Consider the following 17,457-nt stretch of genomic DNA (forward strand, 5'->3'; position numbering starts at 1 on the left):
GTGAATTCTTCAATTCCAGAATTTTAGTTCTTTTTTATGATACTTATCTCTTTGGTAAATTTCTCATTTATATCCTGATTTGTTTTTCTGGTTCCTTTGTGTTGCTTTTCTGTTTTCTTGTATCTCACTTAGCTTTTATAAGATCATTATTTTGAATCATTTTCCAGGATTTCATAAATTTATTTTGATTGGAATCTGTTGCTGGATAATTATTGTATTTTTTGGAGGTGTCATATTTCCTTCCTTTTTCATGTTTCTTGTATTCTTACCTCGATATCCACACATATGGTATAATAGTCAATTATTCTGGTTTTTTGGATTTGCTTTCGTTGGTTGAGTAGGGCATTTTGGCTTTGATCCTGGGTACATGTGGTAATGTAATTTCTGTATGATATCTTTGGTTATAAATAGTGTGAGTAGGGTCTGTGATTTCCTCGTTGGCTTAGGTGCAATTGTTAGTGGAGGCTGAGGTGAAGTTTGGCTGGGACAGGGATGCCAGGTGGACCATTCCTTGGGCCCTAGTGGTGGTAGTAACGGGCTTACAGTACCTGTCCTTAGACCACAGGGTGGCACATTGACACCTTGTGTTAGCAGGTCCAGTTGGGCTGATCCTTGGACCTCCAGGTGGCTTGCTTGGGTGCTGGTAGTGGCAGTGGTAAGCTGGGCAGGTGGGCAGGTTCTTAGGCTCCTGGGCAGTGGATGTCACTTGGGCAATGGCAGTAGCAGTGGCAGGACACCCTCTGGTTCCCTAGTGATTCACGCTGGTGTTGGCAGTGACTGCAGTGGGCTGGGTGAGTCAGTCCCCAGGCCTACCGGTTGTGCATGCAGGAGGGTGCCAGCTGTAGTGATAGTAGCAGGTTGGGTGGACCCAACCTCAGGCCTCCAGGAGGAGTGTTCAGGTGACAACAGTGTTGGACTGGGCTGGGTCATCCCCACGTCCCTGAATAGCATGCCCAGAAGCTGGGCCAGATGGACCTGTTCTCAGGCCCCTTGGTGGTGTGTGTAGGCATTGGCTATCATGGCAGGGGCAGGATGATCCCAGGCCACCAGCAGAGTGCTCAGGTAAGGACATCAGTGGTTGCACTGTGGCCTTCTTACTGGGGAGGGCAAGGTTGCTCTCAGTGGCAGCAGCCATAGGGAGGGAGCTGGGAAATGTGCGCTTTAGCCCCAGACAGCGGCTGTGGATGGGGTAGCCTGTCCTCAGGTCCCTTATAAATACTCAGCAGCTCAGCTGCTGAGGAAATTGGGGTCACTGCCAGTGGCTAGCACTTTGTCCCCAGCGGTGGAAGCCCACAGTGGCAGCAGTCTGTGGGGAGTCTGTCCTTGGGGCGTGTAAAAATGTGTGCAGCTCCTCTGCTGGGGGGAGGTATGGTCACTGCCAATGGCTTGCACTTCAGCCTTAGCAGCCGCAACCAGCATCAGTGGTGACTGTGAAGGGCGGTATGTCAGCAGGGCTCAACAGGATGTACTCTGTTGGGGGTTGGGCTCTCAAAATAGTGCTGTGCTGTAGCTACTTAGAACTCAGGGGGTGTACAGATTCAGCATAAGCTCCCTCTCCGGAGCAGCATTGTCATGTGGTCTCCACATACCTCCCTGTATTAGTCTCAGAGCCCACGATGGTCCAGGTGTTCTCCCATGGCTAGGATTGCAGGAGTCCATGGTGGGAATGTGGACCCCTGGGGTTCTCTCACTCTTTCCCTGCATTGGAGAGCCTTTGCAGGTTGCTTCACTTCCTTCTTCCTTACTTGAGGTGTTTCCTGTCACTTTTCTGTTGAATTCCAGTGTTCTCTCTTAGATGATCTATGTGAAGTGTGATTATCATCTCATTATTTTGGTTTTTCCTTGTAGAGGAGGTGAGTACCAGATGCCTCTATTCAGCCATCTTGAAGCCCCTCTCTCAACATATTTGACCAACTATTTAACATTCAGGTGCTCAGTCTATTATTTGCAGTCTGGTCCTTGAGCAAGACATTTGATTTATATGGACTTGAATAAAGGAATATATGTTTAGAAAGCACTTGGAGAGTTTATGAAATTATCTTTGGTGGTTTGTTTTTCTATAGTGAATTCAAAATGAAAATAGAGATGATGTTTACAAAAAGATATCACTTAATAACTTATTTCACTGAAGAAATGTCAAATATGGAAAACTACTCTTAGTTAAGTAATATTAATTGGCAAAATATTACATTTTAGGATTGTCAGGCTTAGACAGCTCCAACTGTAAAAATAAAGTTCATTCGGTAAACTAATTTATTCAGAATGCCTTTGTTTTCTAAAATCTATATATATTCATACATATACAGTTATATAGCACATTTGCCAGTGTATTTCAATAGGGGAAATTACAAGCAGGGTCATGCGTGGGATGTGTTTATGTAGCAGGCCTAGATCTGGCCCCCATCAGTCTTTCCTTCCCCACCTTACACACTGTCTTTTTGGTGTGAACTCAGTCCTATGGCCACACCTACCTGCAAGGGATTCTTGGAAACATAGTGTGTGTGTACTGTTTACTCTTTGATGATAATGACTTGGTAGTTTCATTTTCAAAATCAGAGGAATAAACATTAAATAAATAATGATACATACCATTGTTACCAATAGACTCTGTTGTAGAGCACAATTCCCCTTTAATTTGTATACACTTACAAAGGCAACCTACATTCTAACTTTACTTTTGTTTTCTTTTCTAGCTAATCACATGACAAAAGGGAAGAATTATGGTTTAGGGAAAAAGATGGGACTTGAAGGTCAGACAGCCCGTATTTGAACCCTGACTTCATCATTTTCTGGCTCTGTGACTTTTCTTTTAAGTTATTTAACCTTCCTGGGCACCACTGTTCTCTCTCTTATAAAATAGAGATGAGTATCATTATATTGTTTTGAGGATCAAATATAAAGTGGGGAGCACAATATCTGGAACATAGCATGGGGACTTAGTGGAAACTTTGGTAATATTTTCTGAATGTTTTAAGTTTAAAATATATGATCTTTCTTTTACAGGAACACCAGATGCATTTTCACAATTACTCACCTGTCCATATTGTGATAGAGGCTATAAACGCTTTACCTCTCTGAAAGAACACATTAAATATCGTCATGAAAAGAATGAAGATAACTTTAGTTGCTCCCTGTGCAGTTACACCTTTGCATACAGAACCCAACTTGAACGTCACATGACATCACATAAATCAGGAAGAGATCAAGTAAGTGCAATGACTGAGAGTTCACTAACTTTCCAGATTTTGACAACTCAGCCCTCAATGGAAGGCAAGGATTTTAATATATTTGAAAGTTAAAAGAATGTACTAAACAGTGCTATATCTGCAGCCTTATAAAAGTGCAAATGATTATTTATTTGAGTTATCTGGTCATTCCTGAGATTAAAAACCACATACGAACATTACTTTAGAGGTAACTCAGTATTTTTTTCAGGTAAGACCCTTTCCATCTTGACTTAATTATTTTGCTTATGCCATAACAGATAATTGTTCAAGTTTAGAAGATGTTAAATTGCATTCTATTAAAATGTTCAGTGTAGGAAAAATAAATACTGACTATATAAACCACATTATACTAACCAAATTGACAAGAAAGTCAAATTAAAAAGTTTAATTTTCTTTGAACCGGTTACTATTTATTCTCACTATAAGCTATGTGGTTTTTTTCCCCCATAGTAAAGGGATTTGCCTCCTCTAAAAATCTAAAGTTTAGATTTTTTTATTCTGAAGACTCAATTTTTATATGGTTTATTCTACTTCTGTGTCACTGTGCCCCAGTTTTCAGAAGTATAAACCAAGACCATTTTGTAACTATAAGTTACATTTAAATTGCTGGTTCTATATTTAGGATTAAAGTCAAAAAAGCTTTTATCAGTTGTTCTTCTTTTACAAGGTCCTCATCGCTATCAACCATCAACAATGAAATTAATATTGCCTTAATTCTAACTTTAAAAATTAAATAAATTTTCAACCACACAGGGTTTGTGAGGGTACATGTTGGGGTTAGGCCACATTTCCAGTTTCTTACATCAAAGAATGATGTATATCTACATACCTGAACTCTGCCCTATGGATGTACCTAATATGTGTCACATATCCCATAGAGAACAAGTTAGACCATTTGCCAAGGTGATGGCTAGGCCAAACAAACAACAACAAAAAATTGTAACAGAAAAAGAATGACTGAGCAGAGTCAACCTATTTCCTTAGTACTTTGGCAACGGTACTCATGAAATAACAAGATAATAAGAAGAGGGTGGCAATCAGGGAGAATAGAACCAAGATTTTATAGGTTAATGGTCCATAAGCCCATGAAGGAGCACTTGAAACAGGGGAGAGCTCCAAGAGAAGGACGAAATTAATACAGAGAAGGGACGACTGAAGGCAAATACCGTCTCCTTCCAAGTGCCCCTATTAATGAGTCTTATCAGAGACAGACCAGCAGAAGAGTATGTTTTGTACCTTAGCGCTGTGATGTGGCCACAGTGTAGACAAGGCTTGGGAAAGAGCCTACTCACGTGACATTCAGGAAGCAGACCCATCCTGCAGCTGCTGCCACCATATTCCCTCTACTTCAAGGGCCATCGTGAAAGGAGAGGACGGATTGAACTGGTGGTGAAAGCAGAAGATGCCATTATAAAAACAAACTCCAAAATCTTTGATGAGCATGAAAACCAATTCTATGATGATTTTTCCAGTGGGTGCAAATGTAGTAGGATTTACATATAAACCGTGGGTCAGACTATGGTCAGGAAGAAGCTGTGATAAATATGGGGAGCAGTAATGTGAGGAAATATAACTGGGAGGTCTTGGAAACAATTTAGTTTACAAGGCAGCAAACTAAAAGGTAGAATGTATATTTTGCTGGCCCTTGAGAATCATACTGTGACTAACAAATAAGCATTTTCAAGTCTTACTAACTTGTTTATTCAACAAACATTTGTGTTTCTTTTATATGTGAGGCCCTCTTCTGGGTGTTAAAGGCACAGTAGTGAAAAAGAAAGTCCCTGATAGTAGGGACCATACATTAGTAGATTATATAAAACAGAAATAATATGTACTATGAAGAAAAATACAGCAGGATAAGAGGATAGAAGGTGATGAAAGCTGCTAGGTTTTACAGAGAAGGGAGACTTTTCTGAGAATGGGATATCTGAATACAGTGAAGGAGCCAGTCATGGAATATTGGAGAAGGGCATTCCAGTCAGAGGAAACAGTGAAACATAAGAAAGCCTTGAGGCCAGAACCTGCCGGGCACACCCTGAGAACAGCAGAGGCCAGTGTGAAAGGGAGAAAGGTAAGGCCAGAGAGGTGTTGGGGGCTACATATTATAGGCCCTTTTGTAGGCCAAGATAAAGACTTTGGATTGTATTCTAAAGTGCAGTGGGGATGCCTGTCAAGGATCCAGGAATTTTTAATTTTTATTCTTAGGGGAATGCTGACTGTTGGATGATAGATAAGAGAGACAAGAACGGAAGCAGGGAGAACATTTAGAGGCTTTTGCTGTAATCTAGGCCAGAGGTTTTGGTGGCAGACAGATGAATAAGATTGTTGGCTTCAGAACATGTTCATATGCTTGCTGATGGATTGGGTGAGGTTACACGAGTAAGAGTGTAATCAAGAATAACTCCAAAGTTTAAGGCCTAAGCTATAACCGAATAAATGATAGTGCTATTCACAGAGATAGGAAATACTAAAGAGAGAGCTGGCTTGCAGGAGGGAAATTAAGACTTTGGTGTTAATGTTAAGTTTCAGATCTCTATCACCTTCCAACTGGCAATATCAAAGAAGCAGTTGGTTGTAAAAGTCTGGAGTTAAGGGGAGAGGTTTAGAGATACAAATTTGGGAGTCGTCACCATATATTTGGTATTTTAAGTCATGGGTTTTAATGAAGTAGGACCTGATTCAGAGTAAGTACTAATTCTCTTTCCTTCCTGTATAAAAGGCAAAGGAAGGGAGATTCCAGTTGGAAGAGCATGAAGCAGTAGTTGAGTTAAGCCGTTAAAGGCTGGGTAGAATCTTAGTAGTCAAAATTATGGGAAAACACAGTGAAGGAGTAAGGAATTATATAAACCAAAGCCAAAAGATAAAGAGGAGCAATATGTGTGCAGAAAACCATGGCTCGCTAAATGACTGAGGCATAGACTTGTCATAAAAAACTGGTGAAGAATCATCTTGGAAACTCAGGGACTATATTGGAATCTGTAGACTCGGAATCTTTATTGAGGGGTTAATGGGGATCCTTCAGAAGTTTATGAGCAGGAGTTGATAGAATGCAATTCAAGCAGTGCTTTTGTAAGATTAATCTAAGTATGAAGAATACATTTGAAATATGTGAAAATGGGAATTTGATAAACCAGACAGAAAGCTATTATAATAATCCACATTTGGCTGAAAAAACTGGAAGTATTTCTTAATCATCAGATTAAAGCACATTTTGGAAATATCAACTAGAAGAGACAGGATAAAGTACAGGAAAAATCCTGTCTTTTCTTCTATTCAGGACCTTGTTCTATTGAGTGAGCTTTAGACAGGTTATTCAGTATTTGTGGATGCGGTTTCTATATCTATAAATTGGAATGCAAACAAGTTAACCTCTAGTTCCTAGCAAAGTATATATTACTTTATTTTTACTAATTTTGAATATCGTTTAATAAAGGATGAACTCTGATACTTTAGAAAGTTGGTATTTTTCTGTATCAAATGCTGTCCCCACTATCACTATCCTTTTTGGTAATAATTTCAAGAGTTACATTTTTGTGACTGCTACAACTGCTAATAATTTTAAGAGTTAGATTTTTGTGACTGCTGAAATTTGAGGTCTTTAAGAAACGAAACAAAACAAACCTCAGGCTCACAAAAATGTCACTCTTAGCAGATTGGATGTTCTTTAGTCTAAAGATCTTTTGCTTTACAAATAAAATACCAATTCTTTTCTTACAGAGACATGTGACGCAGTCTGGGTGTAATCGTAAATTCAAGTGCACTGAGTGTGGAAAAGCTTTCAAATACAAACATCACCTAAAAGAGCACTTAAGAATTCACAGTGGTAAATATTTTTTTTCTTTCTACACCCTGAATATCATAGCATATGTGGTAATAAATAAATATCATAACATGTAATCTACGTACATGCTCAGAAACTCCTTGCATTTCTTTTGGCATACACTAATTGGGAGAAATTTTATGTTTATTTTATGTTTTATTAGAGTCTTAACCTTTGACTAAAGTATATCAAATTAATGTAGTATGACATACTCCAGATTTCCTAATCAGAAGATAATATAGCATGTTTTAGTAAGTACAACCTGAAAACATTAGCTTTCTGATTAATGTAAATGTCATTGCCTCCTTTGCACAATTAACAGGGGAATGGAAAAGAGTATAGAGATACAATTTGCACAAGAGAATAGGGAAGTGAAGATATCCTTTATTTGAGAAAAGTTGATGTAACTCAAGATTAGAAAATATTGGAGAGATGATATAGAGGCAATGAGAGGGGGTGAAAGGATTACAGCATTAATGAGAATCTAAAAGAAAAATGTGCTCACCCACCATCTTCACCTGTCTATTCCATGTCATTCTCTAAATTATTACTTACAAGGTTAATACTATTATGTGATGAAAGTGTTGTGTCTATTTTAGGAACTCAGAGTAAACAGAGAGCTATATTTGCATTTCTTTGGAGACTCTACCTGAACAAAACGCAAAAGGAAAACTTGCTAGCATCCCACGACGCCCTATGAAATCTGTTCATCTCCTGATAAATTTTGATATGTTATTTTAGATTTAGATAATTTTAATGAAAAAATTATTAACCATGAATGGGAAATTATGAGTTTTCACACATTGCTTATTTTGTGAAAATTATATATTGACATTTACATTTTACAAACATCATCCTACAAAAAAAGTATAGTTGGATAGCTTTGTGAATCATAGTTGGTGATATTTATGTTTTATTTTGGAATTGCATTTCTAAAAGTTATACTGTATTGCTCATTAAGGCTAACCCTCAATGTTAAATGTGCTGAAGTTACCACTTGAAAATGCTTAAACCAAGATCCTTACCAAAACATTTATTTTCACACATTGATTATTGTTTCTAAAAAGTAGAGGTTGTCTTTTGCAGCCTGCCACAATATTCTATTTCTTAGCTCCTATGCTATTGAACAATTTTTATCAATAATAATATATTTTAACAACCTACCTTCTTACCAGAGATGATTTATAGTTGTTAATAGAGATATAGCTAATTCAAGAGAGATTTTAAAACGTTGAAATCAGGGCAGAGGAAGGAAAATAAAGCTAACAGTAAGATTCATGTATATAATGAGTCATATTCATTTTGTCATATTGCAGTCATAGAGGAAGATTTATCAGATCTATAAATAATACAAAGTTGGAAAGTATAAATCAGAACAAGGATTGAAATACTGGTCTAGAAATAAGAAGTTGAAAGTTAAGCATTGGTATTTAAAAATCAGTCTCAATCAAGTAGTAAATTTGAATGGCCCAGAGCTTAATATGAGCTGACTATATGCTGCTGCTGCTCAAAAGCTAATGCAAATTTAGGTCAGATCATGGAACACAAAGCTCCCACTGTACTCTGCACTGTCCACTCATTATGTACTTATTTCTGTCTTGTTTTTAAAACATCTAATGTGAGGCTTGTATACCTTTAACATAGCAAGTAATTTTAATTTAAAAATATGTAAGAAAAATTAAAGACTAACATGAAGTAAATTGTTGGGGGGACAAAATGAATGCTGTGAAATGCCATACGTATGCTGGAAGTGGACCACAAATTAAGCTCTAAGGTTTAGGAAGAAAATGACAATCAGTAACCAAGACCCAGGGTGTCTGTAATTAAAAAAAAAAAAAAAAAATCAGTTGCTAGAAAAAGGACTATTCTGCCTTCCTGATACCGAGTCCATAGAAAACGTTATTCCTTGGAACAACATAAAGAGAAAAGAACAAAACAGAAGTTATATACTCCTCAGAAATATCCTTAAAATAACACAGCAGAGAATTTGATAGGGTTTCTTTTTTAAATCAGATTGTTCAGTTGAAGCCAGTCATAGTTCACCAAAGTGCGATTTAGGAAAAGCATTGCTCCAGGGTGGCCATGTAGATACAGTTTAAGTACATAGCTCTCTGATGGTCTGGTTGATTCCAAGAGAAGATTTTCGAGCAAAGGCTACCCAAAGTGTCATCTCAGGACTGGTACCAGTCTGCAAACCATGTGTTACTCATTCTTGAGATAAGTACAGAAATTGAGAGTAAGCATTTAGCATTTATTATACCAAGACTTTGTGGCATTTTACTATATTTTATAAAATATTGGTCCACAGTAGATTGGAAACTTAAAAAAGAACCAAACAAAGCCAATTGGTCATTCACCACAAATAGTTTGAAAAGCTCTGCTTAGAGTATCTAATAATGGAAGAGCTGAATATCCTTTAGGAAACCTCCATAACTTTCTTTTCACATGACTTTTTAAAAGATGTTGAGAATCAGGATCCAAAATTATACCCTCTAAAATTACCTATATTGTTGCTAAATACTGGTACCCAAAAAATTTTGATCATGACCCTATGCAGAACCATGTGTGTAATAATTAGTTGATTCTACATGTAGGAATTGAGCTATCATGAGGAAAAGGCCGCCAGACCTCCACTCAGATTAGAGACAAAAGAACACCTGCACATGGCTGTGGTCCACCCCCAAAAATAATTTTCCATGGTCTTAGTAATTTTTGCCTGGAAAATTTTTGTATCAGATGCAGCCAAACACCCACCTTAGCCATTAAAAAAAAAAAAAAAAGTCAGTATACATAGTATACCGAACTTTGAGTAGTGAAACTTCCTGATGTAACCTTCAGGCTAAACTACTTGTAAACCCTAACCTCGATAGATAAATTAGTGATATGCCTAAGCTATAAACTATAAAGCTATGAAGCTAGAAACAGGAAGTTTTAAATGAACAAATATAGTGACTTTGGCTTTAGAATAATTGTTGTGTAAACTTTCTTTCTGGCAATGATAAAATATCAAGATAATTTTTAACAATAATAATGATAACTAGCACTTATTGGATCCTTAGCTATGTACAGCCACATGTTAGTTATTTGTGTGCATTAATTCATATAGTCCTCAGGATAACCCTACGGAGTAGGTTTTATTATTTTCTTCTTTTTTACTGATGAGAAAATTGAGGCTCAGAGGGCTTAATTAACTTGTCCAAGGTCACTCAGGTAGTACATGGCAAAGCTAGGGCTGTGATGTAGTCATCCTGACCCAAAGTCATTCCCTTACCTACCATTTCTGTCCCCCTGTTTTAAAAAATAAATAGTTTGTATTATAGATGTTTATCTTTCTAGCATCTCTAGAAAGAAAATAAGCATGTAGTTCATGTAAAAATGTTATCAAGTAATTAAAAGTGTTAAAATAGAGATATACTAGAGTATATTCCTTGGTTTACCCCCACTGGAAACTTATGTCTGATATATTTTGAGAATTGAATCCTATTCCAGGCATCGCATTGGAAAAATATTGATAAATTGGAGAATCTCCAGAGGTGGGTTAACAAGCGGTAAGGGTTCTAAAAACCACATCCTGTGCAGAATGTTTGAAGGACCTAGGTATATTTAACCTATATAAGAGAAGTTTAAGAATACATATAGCAGCTCTTGATCCATTTGAAGGTTTGACTTAAGAAGAAAAGTTACACTTGTTCTGTGTGGCATCAGGACAAACTAGGATAGGGAAATAGGCATCATAGCAAGTCGACTTTGGCTCATACTCAGCCTGTCTCTTAGTAGAATTGCCTTTTTAAAAAGTGGCTAGCATTTGTTGAGAGCATACTAAGAGTTTTGCTATATAATCTCATATGACCCCTATAACAGTCCAATGAGAATGTATCTGCATTTGCACATTGAAAAACTAAGGCTTGGACATGTTAAGAAAATACTATGTGATAGAGCCAGGATTTGAACCCAAATCCATGGACCTCAGCAGAACCAGACAGGACCTTCTTGTGCAAGGCTGTCCAGTAGGTCCTAACTCCCCTTTTATTAAAGAAGCTCAAGCAGAGATTAGCTGGTGTCAAGAATGATATGAAATGAACTCTTCATTGAAAAGGAGGCTGTACTACAAGGGCTTCTTAAATCTCTTCCAATTCTTAAATATGATTCTTCAAATAATCATATTTATTAGAAAATATAACTCACATTTTTAAACTATAGCACTGAAGTTACTATTGAAGCAATTTTTAGTAGGGCTTAAATTGACTTCCTCACTGCTTTCATTTTAATTCTTAAAAAGAGCAGGAGATGGAGAGTTTTATTTTGATACTAAGTAGACAAATCAGTGTCATCACATCTCATCATTCAACAATTAGCCATTCATTCATCCAAAAAAGGTTTAATGAGCATCTTTGCAACCTGTACTTTGATGGGTGCAAGGGATAAATGGCAAACAAGCCTCAGAGGCTCCTGCCTTACTGAAGCTTATAGTCTGTAACCTTTAAATTATAAATTAGTGAACTATAACTTAAAACTCAAAGGAAACATTAGGTTTGTAGGAAAATATTCCATTTAGCTTGGTGCTTTCAAAATTTTCTACCAAAGTATCCCTAACAGCCAAGGAGAATGAATGCCTTTTACCCCACAGAGTCTAGGGAAGCAGCTTGAGGGAAGCCTCTGCAAGCCAAAGGCTACTTTGACAGTGTGTGGCTTTTCCTAGCAAGTCACACAAATGTGTTTTTCTCTGTTTTAATATAAAAATAATGTTTTATCATATCCACTGTCACTAAAATTGAAACTCCAAGCTGCTTTGATACCCACTACAGTGTTTATCCTGGGGGTATATACATTCCAGTTTAATGAGCCAATGTTTATAGAATATCTTATATTTAAAGTTTTCCTCCCATTAGGGAAAAACTATTTTCAAGAAAGCCCTATGAGTACGGAATTTTTATTAATCAAAGATAGATATTCATACTTGTTAAGTCATATGGGACATTTTACTTATTTTTCTTTAATATTTCTCCTACAGATGGTTGAGTAGAGTAAAATATAGAAAATTATGTAGGTCGGTGAAACGGGATGAGAAAAAACATACTTGAAAGAGTAGAATGTAATTAATTACTTTTGATACTTGAGAATTATTTGAAGTTATAAAGATTGGCGGAAATATTATACACATATGCTGAGAAGATTCCATGATTGTTTAGCAGAACATGTACCTCAGACTTAGTTACTAGCATTCATCACATCTATATAGGTTTTGAAGCTAAAAAGATTATTCTAAATACAATTCTGTCACAAGCATGCATGGCAATCTTCTTTTTAAAATTGATACCGCTTGTTTTAGGGAAATGAGGATACATAAAAATTTATATGTAATAATTCAGTGAATATAATTTGTTTGTTTGTTTGTTTAGGAGAGAAGCCATATGAATGCCCAAACTGCAAGAAACGCTTTTCCCATTCTGGCTCCTATAGTTCACACATAAGCAGTAAGAAATGTATCAGCTTGATACCTGTGAATGGGCGACCAAGAACAGGACTCAAGACATCTCAGTGTTCTTCACCGTCTCTTTCAGCATCACCAGGCAGTCCCACACGACCACAGATACGGCAAAAGATAGAGAATAAACCCCTTCAAGAACAACTTTCTGTTAACCAAATTAAAACTGAACCTGTGGATTATGAATTCAAACCCATAGTGGTTGCTTCAGGAATCAACTGTTCAACCCCTTTACAAAATGGGGTTTTCACTGGTGGTGGCCCATTACAGGCAACCAGTTCTCCTCAGGGCGTGGTGCAAGCTGTTGTTCTGCCAACAGTTGGTTTGGTGTCTCCCATAAGTATCAATTTAAGTGATATTCAGAATGTACTTAAAGTGGCGGTAGATGGTAATGTAATAAGGCAAGTGTTGGAGAATAATCAAGCCAATCTTGCATCCAAAGAACAAGAAACAATCAATGCTTCACCCATACAACAAGGTGGCCATTCTGTTATTTCAGCCATCAGTCTTCCTTTGGTTGATCAAGATGGAACAACCAAAATTATCATCAACTACAGTCTTGAGCAGCCTAGCCAACTTCAAGTTGTTCCTCAAAATTTAAAAAAAGAAAATCCAGTCGCTACAAACAGTTGTAAAAGTGAAAAGTTACCAGAAGATCTTACTGTTAAGTCTGAGAAGGACAAAAGCTTTGAAGGGGGGGTGAATGATAGCACTTGTCTTCTGTGTGATGATTGTCCAGGAGATATTAATGCACTTCCAGAATTAAAGCACTATGACCTAAAGCAACCTACTCAGCCTCCTCCACTCCCTGCAGCAGAAGCTGAGAAGCCTGAGTCCTCTGTTTCATCAGCTACTGGAGATGGCAATTTGTCTCCCAGTCAGCCACCTTTAAAGAACCTCTTGTCTCTCCTAAAAGCATATTATGCTTTGAATGCACAACCAAGTGCAGAAGAGCTCTCAAAAATTGCTGATTCAGTAAACCTACCACTGGATGTAGTAAAAAAGTGGTTTGAAAAGATGCAAGCTGGACAGATTTCAGTGCAGTCTTCTGAACCATCTTCTCCTGAACCAGGCAAAGTAAATATCCCTGCCAAGAACAATGATCAGCCTCAATCTGCAAATGCAAATGAACCCCAGGACAGCACAGTAAATCTACAAAGTCCTTTGAAGATGACTAACTCCCCAGTTTTACCAGTGGGATCAACCACCAATGGTTCCAGAAGTAGTACACCATCCCCATCACCTCTAAACCTTTCCTCATCCAGAAATACACAGGGTTACTTGTACACAGCTGAGGGTGCACAAGAAGAGCCACAAGTAGAACCTCTTGATCTTTCACTACCAAAGCAACAGGGAGAATTATTAGAAAGGTCAACTATCACTAGTGTTTACCAGAACAGTGTTTATTCTGTCCAGGAAGAACCCTTGAACTTGTCTTGCGCAAAAAAGGAGCCACAAAAGGACAGTTGTGTTACAGACTCAGAACCAGTTGTAAATGTAATCCCACCAAGTGCCAACCCCATAAATATCGCTATACCTACAGTCACTGCCCAGTTACCCACAATCGTGGCCATTGCTGACCAGAACAGTGTTCCATGCTTACGAGCACTAGCTGCCAATAAGCAAACGATTCTGATTCCCCAGGTGGCATACACATACTCAACTACGGTCAGCCCTGCAGTCCAAGAACCACCCTTGAAAGTGATCCAGCCAAATGGAAATCAGGTAAAAAATAACCCCCATCCTGAACCTGGCTAGTAATATGCTATTTGACTAATTTCAATTAACTTTGTCTAATAAATATGAGTCCCATAGAGCCAACTAGATTATTACAAACTGTCATTTTTAAAAGGATCAATGTTTGCTTTAACTTTTCTGGCATGATGTCTTCAGTTGGTTGTTTGCTAATCCAGGGTATTGTTACCAGCTTAAAGTTTGAAATGCTATTCTACTGTGAAAGATGATTTATATGTCCCAGCTAAAAACCTGTTTGAAATTAGAAATCAAAAAACAAAATTGAAATACTCGCTAATTGGGTTTCTGTTTTTATAGCTAAATTCCTAAAATTAGTGATAGTTTCTGCCTTGATTATGGTCATTAATGAATGAAAATATGTTCCCATTCACAGGTTCATACCAGGAAAACTTATCTATCACTTTTATATACTAATACATCTGTTTATAAAAGGTTCTAATTAAATAAACAGGAATGAAGTATACAAAGAATGCATCTTGGGAATTTACTGATCATTTTATGAACTGGGCATAAACAGTGTTCAGTCATAATGTATATGAGGAAGTGTGGCTGTGAACCTAAAAATACATATGCATTTTCCTCCTTAACTATCACTAGTGTTTACCAGAACAGTGTTTATTCTGTCCAGGAAGAACCCTTGAACTGGTCTTACCCCAAAATCCACAATAGTTTTGGATAGAGCTATTGTATGCCTCATTGTCCAGACCTTTTCCACGTCACTGATGTTGATGTTTTCCCATTTTTTTCCATCAATTTCTGATGGAACCAAATGAATACTAGAGACAAATTTGGTATTTTATGCAAATATTTTCTATAAGTATAATAATTTCAATATCCTGCTCAAACTTGTGTTTGCTGCTTTTGTTTTCCTTTAAATATTGCTACTGATTGGGTTTCCTGTAATTGTGATAACTCTTGAAAAAAATTTCTTACATGGTCATTGAAGTCCTCTAAATTTTTAGTGTGCAGAACACTTTGCATGCCTTTGAATAGAAAAAGAGCCATCCTTAGCATTTCATAGACTCACGTGTCACGTGACTAGATCAAGTAGCAGTGAAAGTAGAATCAAGTTACTTCAGCACCAGGGCCACTCACAAATGACAGGGACAAATGGCTGCACCTCTCTTGCCTCATAAAGCCATAAGAAATGTTGTGAAAAACCTTCAACTTTTAGAAAATGTGTGGGTTTGAGGCAATGGCATGGAACACTCTAGATAAGGTAGAACGATCTTAGGGGACCCAGTTCCACAACAGGCTCCCTGCAGGGTTATTTGGCTTACATAAGAACGTGCTGCCCAAAATTATCTCCATGAGACTGCCTGGAGTTTCTTTTTATCACCCTGGAATTCTAAAGGTTCATTTTGATTAGCAATTATTTCTGTTAAAAAGATAGACCCTCCTGCATTGTTTTTCCATCTTGCTCCTTAGACAAGTGGTAGAGCACACCTCTCTCTTTTCAAGGAGACCGTGGAGGTTAAAGAACCCTGAAGTTCTGGAGGATACAATTGAAAGACCAGGTTTTAAAAATAGAATGTTAGCTTTTGCTTAGTGAAACCCAGAATGAAAAAAATGAAGGCAAACGATGCAGTTAGTAATGAGTGATTAATTAGCAAACTAATAAGTTAAAACCTTCTGCAAATTTCTCGTAATGATTCACATGAAACTAGGTAAACTCTGTTACTATATATTTTACATGCTTTCTTTTGGGTGTCCTTGTTTTCTTTCCAGTACCAGTTGAGTATATGTCTTTGCTATAGTTTTGACTGTGTTATCCCCAACCTCACTCTTGTCTTTGTCATCTCCACCTGTGATCTGGCCCCACCCTTGGGGCGCATGTGCGGTGAAGATCATTGTGCTTGCTTTGGTCAAGTCCTTGAAAGTATAAAAGTATAAGTTAAAGTAGTTCTTTATCTCATGCTTTTATGTATATCTCTTGTTTATCTTTTAATGTTAAATTAAATTTTCTCACACCTTTCTCCCTCTAGGATGAAAGACAAGATACTAGCTCAGAAGGAGTATCAAATGTAGAGGATCAGAATGACTCTGATTCTACACCGCCCAAAAAGAAAATGCGGAAGACAGAAAATGGAATGTATGCTTGTGATTTGTGTGATAAGATATTCCAAAAGAGCAGTTCATTATTGAGACATAAATATGAACACACAGGTATGTCAGTGAACACAAACATAAAGTGTCCATCATATGATATACTGGAAGATGCAAAATTAAAAACTAAAGTTTTAGAATTTTCTTTCTTTCTTTTTTTTTTTTATTTTGTTTTGAAACGAGGTCTGGCTCTAGTCACCCAGGCTGGAGTGCAGGGGCGCTCAATCTCGATCTCGGCTCACTGCAACCTCCGCCTCCCAGGCTCAAGCCATCCTTTCATCTCAGCCTCCTGAGTAGCTGGGACTATAGGCATATACCACCACACCCGGCCAATTTTGATATAGACAGGTTTTGCCATGTTGCCCAGGCTGGTCTTGAACTAATGAGCTCGAGACATCTACCCACCTCGGCCTCCCAAAGTGCTGGGATTACAGGCATGAGCCACCACGCTTGACCCAGAATTAATTTTCTTATTTTTTACTTCTCTGATCTGGCCATTTTCACCTGTTTGCCCACTTCTACCTAGTACTTAAGGTCTGTGCCTTTCTTTTGGTTTTTTGCTTCATCTGTTTTTTTGTTTTTTTCATGACTTATTTCCTTTAAGCTGACACAGCATTTATTCTGTCCACATTCATTTAATGCAAGCTTATGCTATATTAATAAAAACATAGTACATAGTACCCATTAATAAAAAATATGAGACCAGTGGGCTAAAGTCACGGGGAGACAGGATCTGGCTTCATAAAAGAAAAAGCTGCTTCATAAAAGAAAAAGCTGCTTCATAAGCATGCAGCAAGCTGTCCTGGCAAGTCAAGATCTTTTGTTTTAAGTAAGAAGTTCTGCCTAAGAGGTTGGACTAGAAGATTCTAAGATCCTGTAATTCTGAGATCCTGTAATTCTGCCACAAAATATGCCTCCTTAGGTTGACTCAGGGATGGCAAACTATAGTTCACAGGCCAAATGTGAGCATACCCATGTTTTTCTAAGGCCTATGAGGTAAGAATGGTAGTTTTTGATTTTGTTTTTACATTTTTAAATGATTGAAAAAGATGAAAAGAATATTT

General features: G+C 37.5%; 1 protein-coding gene across 10 annotated transcripts in view; it reads left to right on the forward strand.

Moving 5' to 3' along the window:
• Positions 1-17,457, forward strand: part of ZEB1 (zinc finger E-box binding homeobox 1) — a 191,824-nt gene that overhangs the window by 170,268 nt on the left and 4,099 nt on the right. For all 10 annotated transcript variants that reach the window (XM_054437233.2, XM_054437234.2, XM_054437239.2 and 7 more), the window contains 4 exons: positions 3,004-3,206; positions 6,945-7,050; positions 12,447-14,257; positions 16,273-16,453. In XM_054437233.2, the coding sequence (XP_054293208.1) occupies positions 3,004-3,206; positions 6,945-7,050; positions 12,447-14,257; positions 16,273-16,453 (2,301 nt within the window). The remainder of the gene's footprint in view (positions 1-3,003; positions 3,207-6,944; positions 7,051-12,446; positions 14,258-16,272; positions 16,454-17,457) is intronic.

Source organism: Pongo pygmaeus, chromosome 8 (assembly GCF_028885625.2).
Source record: "Pongo pygmaeus isolate AG05252 chromosome 8, NHGRI_mPonPyg2-v2.0_pri, whole genome shotgun sequence".
Lineage (NCBI taxonomy): Eukaryota > Metazoa > Chordata > Mammalia > Primates > Hominidae > Pongo > Pongo pygmaeus.